At 63.4% G+C, this 6,000-nt stretch overlaps 1 protein-coding gene across 1 annotated transcript in view; it reads left to right on the top strand.

Annotated features, from left to right (window-relative positions):
* Nucleotides 1–475: 475 nt before the first annotated feature.
* Nucleotides 476–6,000, top strand: part of NOL4L (nucleolar protein 4 like) — a 64,526-nt gene continuing 59,001 nt past the window's right edge. Inside the window, exon 1 of the mRNA XM_075022195.1 lies at nt 476–784. Within this exon, the coding sequence (XP_074878296.1) occupies nt 476–784 (309 nt within the window). The remainder of the gene's footprint in view (nt 785–6,000) is intronic.

The raw sequence follows: 6,000 nt of genomic DNA, 5'->3' as shown, positions 1-6,000 counted from the left end.
GCGGCCGGAGGGGGGCGGAGGAGGCAGGGACGGGCGGGCGGGCGGGCGGAGGGAGGGAGGGAGGGGGGGGGACGAGCCGGAGCCGCCTGTGATCCTGTGACAGGAGCGGCTGCTGCTGCTGCTGGCGCCGCCGGTGCCTCCCTCCGCCCCGGCTCGCCGGGTCGCTGTCCGAGCCCCCGGCGCTCCCCCTCCCCTCGCCGCGGAGACCTCCCCCCCCCTCCCCTCCCCTTCCACCCCCCGCCCCCCCCTCCCTCCCCTTCCCTCCCTCTCCCTTCCCCGCTCCATCCCGGCCGTCGCCCCCGCAGCCCGTCCCGGGCCGCACCAGCGCCAGCGCCGGCCGGGCTTTCGCCGCGCCGCGCCGCCTTGCCCCCCCCCCTCCGGCCGCTCCGGGACGGGGGCGCGGGACCGGGGGGCCGTTCGTTTGCCGCCGTTGCCGCCGTTGCCGCCGTTTGCCGCCGCCGCCGCCGGCCGGGCGATGCCGAAGCCGCCGCTGCTGCTGCGGGGGAGCCGCCCCGGGGACAGCGAGCTGGGGCGGCAGTTCCGGGACTGGTGCCTGCGCACCTACGGGGACTCGGCCAAAACCAAGACGGTGACCCGGAGCAAGTACCAGCGCATCGCCGAGGTGCTGCAGGGGGGATCCGGCTCCGGCGGCGGCTCCGGCGGGGGGGAGAAAGGCAAGTTCCAGTTCTGGGTCCGGTCCAAGGGCTTCCGCCTGGGAAACGGCACCAGGGAGGCGACGAAGATGGGTCAAGTGGTGGTATATGTGCCGGTGAAAACGGGAACGGTTAGTGCGCTCCGTGCCCCGGGGGCTCTGTGTCTGTCTGTCTGCCTGCCTGTCCGTGTCTGTCTGTCCTCCCCGGGGGTGCGGGCGGGGGGGGGGGGCGGAGAGGGAGGGGGGGGGAGATTTGCCCGGGGCGGGGGCGGGCACCCCCGGGGCCCCTGTCCCCGCCACCGCCGCGCCGGCCCTGTCCCGTCAGCACCGGGCGGCCCAGCCCCGCCGCGCCGCCGGCCGCCGGGAGCGCGCATGCCCCATGCGGGGCGCGACGCGGGGCCCGGCCGCTCCCGCAGCCCCCGCCGTTCCCGGGGCACCCGCCGCGCCCCCCGCCGCCCCGACCCGCCCGGGATGCGGATGGGGAGAGGCGCCCGCCCGGAGCCTCGCACCTTCCGCCGCCCCCCCCCGCTCCCCATACCCCCCCCGTCCCCGGTCCCCGTCCCCGTCCCATCCGGTGCGGCCGCCGTCCCCGGGCGCTGCCGGCGCGGAGGAGGAGGGGGGGGAGCGGCGGTGCCCCGCGCCCGCCGCCGTGCACCTGCCCCCGCGGGGGGGGGGGGGGGGGGCGCGCCGCCGCCCGGTACGGGCCCCGCCGCCCCCCCTCCCCACCCCCTCACCCCCCCCACCCCCGCTCCGCGCCCCGTCCGATCACGTTCGCCCGGCATTTCCCATCCGCCCCACGGCCGGGGACAGGTCTGCAGTCAAGGGCAGAGAGCGGCGGGGAGGGGGCGCCGGTACCCCCCGCCGCCCCCGCCGCCGCCGCCGCCGCGCCCTGCCCGGCCGCCGCGCCGAGCGGAGCGGAGCGAGCCCGGCCCGCTGCGGCTCGCCCGGCCCCGGCGTCCCGCGGCGCTGCCCGCCCCGGCGCGGCCGCTGCAGCCGGTGCCCCGGGGAGGGGGGGGGGTGTGTATGTGTGTGTGTGTGTGTGTGCGGGCAGCGGCAGAGCCCGGATTAGGGCAGCCCCCCCGCCCCACCGTCACCCCCCCACACACACTCCCCCCCCACCCCTCCGCGCCTGCCCGCGGGCCGCCGTCCCGGGAAACTCCCCCGCCGGAGCCTCATTGTTCGGCGCCCCGCCGGGCCGGCGGCGCGGGGCGCACCGGCCGCCTCCCTCCCTCCCTCCTTCCCTCCCTGCCTGCCTGCTGCCTGCCTGCTGCCTGCCGCCTGCCTCCCCGCCCCGCCGCCGCCCGGGGCTGCCCCGCCGCCCCATTGTTCCCGTCCCGAGCGCGCCCCGTTCCCCGGCGCGGAGGGAAACGCGCAACTTTCGCGGCCCCCCCCCCCCCCCCCAACCACCGGCCCTGCGCGCAGGGGTGCGCCCGGCGCGGCGGCGTTTCCCCGGCCCCGCTGCCCCCGCGCTGCCCGGGGGAGGAAGGGTTTTTTTTTTTGGGGGGGGGGGACACGACACGACGGCCCGCTGCCCCGCCGGGGACCGCTGCGGGCCAGCGGGCACAGAAGGGCTCCGGGAGGGATTTTTTTTTTTTTTTTTTTTTTTTCCCTCTCCCCGTCCCTCCCCTCCTCTCCCCGCTGCTGCTGCTGCTGCCGCTGCTCTAAAGGGTGCAGTGTTTTCTGTGCACACACAGACTCCAGCATTGATGTGGCTGGAGGATGCTTCCATTGAGGGCAGCCCATCTGTGGCAAATGCTTCTAAACGCACTATTTACCTCCCATCTGGTCTGCCTTATTATTGGGGGGAGGGGGAAGGGTCATTATTTCTCCCTTTCCCTTCGTGGTGCTCAGAGGCGCCTTTCTTTCTCCCCTTGCAGCCCCCCTCCCCCATGCCATGCCCCAAAAAAATTCTTTGCCATTTTTTTTTGAGACCTCTTCGCGGCCCTCCTCTCCCACTCGCCCCCCCCAAAGAGCCCCTGCCGAGGGCGGATTAGGAGCGGTACCCCCTTCCGCAGATACAGCACTTCCCCCGGGTCCTCTCCATCTAGCCGGCGACTCTATCCCAGATCTTCCAAATGCTGCAGAGTCATGGTACCCCAGAGAGGCCGAGCCAGACTCCCTCGACCCTGCTTCTAGCTAGACGCCCCCTCCCCTTTGTCCGTGAGGGAGTCCCCAGGGTCAGCAGCTCAACCAGGCCGGCGCAAGCCCGCGTATTCCCAAAGGGCTTCTGCACAGATGAAGTTTCAGCGAGGAGCGCGTCTAGGCCCCCGCATCTTCCGTGGCAGAGTCCCTGCAGGCTACAGATAGGAGATACACCCAGGCTCCCGTAAACCAACAAACAAAAAGCAGGCATGCCCTCGGGGGACAACTGAATTTTCCACGGGGCAATACCGCTTATTTCCCAGAGCCGGCGGTGCCTGCCGGACGTTAGGGCTGGGAGCGCTTTACGGAGCCCCGGGCCGTCAGGAAGACCAGTCATCGCGCTCCCCCAAATCCTCCGGTGACGGGTCTGTAGAAGTTGCTGCCTCCTGGCCCTGTCCTGGCCCCACCGTGCCCCTCTCTGCCGGGAGTCCCGTGGACTGTTTCAGACAGATGCAGTTGCTGCCTTTTGGTTTTGCCTGAAGTGGCTCTCAAATTTAGAGATAACTTGACAGGGATTTTCTTCAGCTCCTGATAATTCAGTGCTCTCTTCATCCTCCGTGGTTTGGGCTGGGCTTGTGGGTGTATTTCATTTCTCTCATGCATGCAGTCAAATAATTCATGAAGCTGATAGGAGCCTTTTGCTCGACAGTAAAGCGTGTATTCTGGTTTAATGCCTGTTCAGCTGCTTTTCCCAAATACTTCTGGAGTGGCGTTTCGGTTGCTTTCTCCTGGCCGTGCTCCTCAGCAACCTGATACGGCTCATCCTGTCCGCTCGTCCTTCTCGGAGCACATCTGCCGGAGAAGCACTGCGCTCGGGACTGTCCCACGGCTGAGGAGACAGGCAAAACACACACAGCCCGGGTGCAGCCGAGGGGGAGGCGGGGGGTGTGCGCCGCTCTGCTCTATCTGCAGGTCGCTACAGGAAATCCGAGGTACCGGGAGTGAAAGCCAGGAGAGGTGGTAAAGAGCGTGTAGAGGGCAGCAGTGGGGATAAGATCCTTCCTTCCCCTGACAGGGCTAGGGCCACTCCTCCTCTGGAAAAAAAAAAAAAAAATCCCAAACCCCCAAAATAATGACCGCCCAGCAGCAACCTGGTAGGAGCTGTTCCTTTTGGCTTACGCATTCTGAGCTGGTTCGTGTATTTTCTGTGCATCCGTAGCGAAAACATAATTAACATGTGGTTATTATTTTCTCTCCTGAGTAACTTTCCCTTGCCCTCCTCCAGGCCTCTCATCAGAACAGGCCTAATCAGATTTGGGTGGCTTGAGAGCTGGGGACTGTGCACTGAGAAGGGGGCATCTGCCTTAGGTGGTGGTCAGAGCAGATGGTGGTCTTCTCAAAGAATGCACTGGGAATAGGAACAGCAGTGCGGACGGATGTCTGGCACAGAGACTGTTCAGATTTCTTTTTCCCAGATGAACGTCCCAAAGATGCTGGACATTTAACACATACAATTAAAAAAAAACCCTACGCAGATAAACACATGAGGTTTAGCAGTGTAGGACGTTGTTGTCTGACAGCCCTATCCACGTACGGGCTGGATGCTGCATCCTTCAGGTCAGGGAGTCGGAAAAAAAACGTGTTTAGGCTGTACTGAGGAGGAGGAGGAGGAGGGTATCTTTGTGTGCTGCTGCAGCACAGACAATGGATACAGCCCAAAGTGCCCAGCTCTGCCCTCCTTTCACGTGGCTAACGCGCGCTAAGGTGTAAAACACCTCATTATCCGCAGAGTGGACTGAACCCCGGTAACGGATGTGCAGCACTCTCCCTTCTCCCCAGATTTGCTAAGAACTGTGGGAGAATTTGTTCGTGACAAGGTGCTAAGATGCAGTTCATTATAACCTCGTGTCCCTCTTGTCCTAAGTATTTAGCATCATTTAGACAGTCTTTCTCATACAAATGTAGAGTGAGACGGAGACTCGGCGCAGGGAAAGGGACAGCGCTTTGGTGACGACCAGCGATGCAGATGGGTTTGGCTCTAGCAGCAGGGTGTGCAGGGGAGGGTTAGCCTCAGACTTCGGTTCAGGCAGTTGCTGCGGGAGCGGTTACGCACACTCTCTAAATCAATGCCGTACTTCGCCGTGCGTGGTGGGAGCTTGTCACAACTCCGGAGCGGTGGCCAGCCTCGCAGGACAGATTCATCCTGGCAGCCCGTGATGCAGGCTGGAGGATTGCGGGATGAGGCAGGGGGGAAGCCTGCTGTCAGACCGGCCCTTCGGGGGCTGTGCGGAGGCTCGGGGATCGGGTAGGCTCTGCAGCGCTGCCCGCATTTCATTTTGCTTTCCTGCTCTCTCCCCGTCCCCTGCAGAGCTGACACGAGGTTCTGGGGTTCCTGTGGGCACTGCTGAAAGGCTGAGGACATCTGTGCGGGTGGGTTGCTGTTGTGGTACAAGTGCAGTTCACCTGTGCTGGCTCCCCCGGAGCCAGATGTTCGAAATTATTTCACAGTCGTGCCTGGTGAAATTCAGCCGAGGAAAGGTACCATAGCCGGGCGAGCGCTATAAAGAGAATTGAAGAGGCCAAAAAGCAAAATGGGTGGAGGCCTTTCACTGACAGCAGGAAAAACATCACACGGGACACCAGATAAATCTGACAGTACAGCCTATCCCTAAATATGCTTTAGCTCCGGAGACAGGGAGCATTGTGGTGTGAAAGCCGTGATGCCAGGCCTTGGGACAGCACTGCACAGTGGCAGAACGCTTGAGCTGAGAAGCCGGGCATGTTGGAAAGATGCTGCTCCAACAGCTAATAGAGGCTACATTTTTCCTGGTACAAGTACCCTTCAATGCCCATATTCAGTGCCCCAAAAAGCTGCACATCTATAATCTCTAAGAACATTAGTCAACAGAAGGTTTTCACTCTGTGAATAACCACTTAGACTTTCTGTGGGCTTCAAGTGATAAAAAAAAATAAATCAAGACCATTCAGAAGAGCCTTAGACAAGGCAAATGGGCCTGAGGGTATTATCTAAGAAATTCTCTATTACTTCTACAGCACAAGCCTTACTTAGAGCATACAGACCCTACACCTGCTATGAAATAGCCTACCCCCGAGTGTGTGGGGCAGCGCTGGCTTTGTCAAGGAGCTGAACCGATGGCAGGTTTACATTTAAATGTCCACTTAGGAGACCAGCACGATGCTGGCCCAGGTGCGTGGTCCCAGCCAACCCAGTCTAGAGAAAATCTACATCAACATCCCTTCCAGAT

Source organism: Buteo buteo, chromosome 2, assembly GCF_964188355.1.
Source record: "Buteo buteo chromosome 2, bButBut1.hap1.1, whole genome shotgun sequence".
Classification (NCBI taxonomy): domain Eukaryota; kingdom Metazoa; phylum Chordata; class Aves; order Accipitriformes; family Accipitridae; genus Buteo; species Buteo buteo.
The sequence above is the reverse complement of the archived record's forward strand: the minus strand, read 5'-3'. Positions and strand labels throughout refer to the sequence as shown.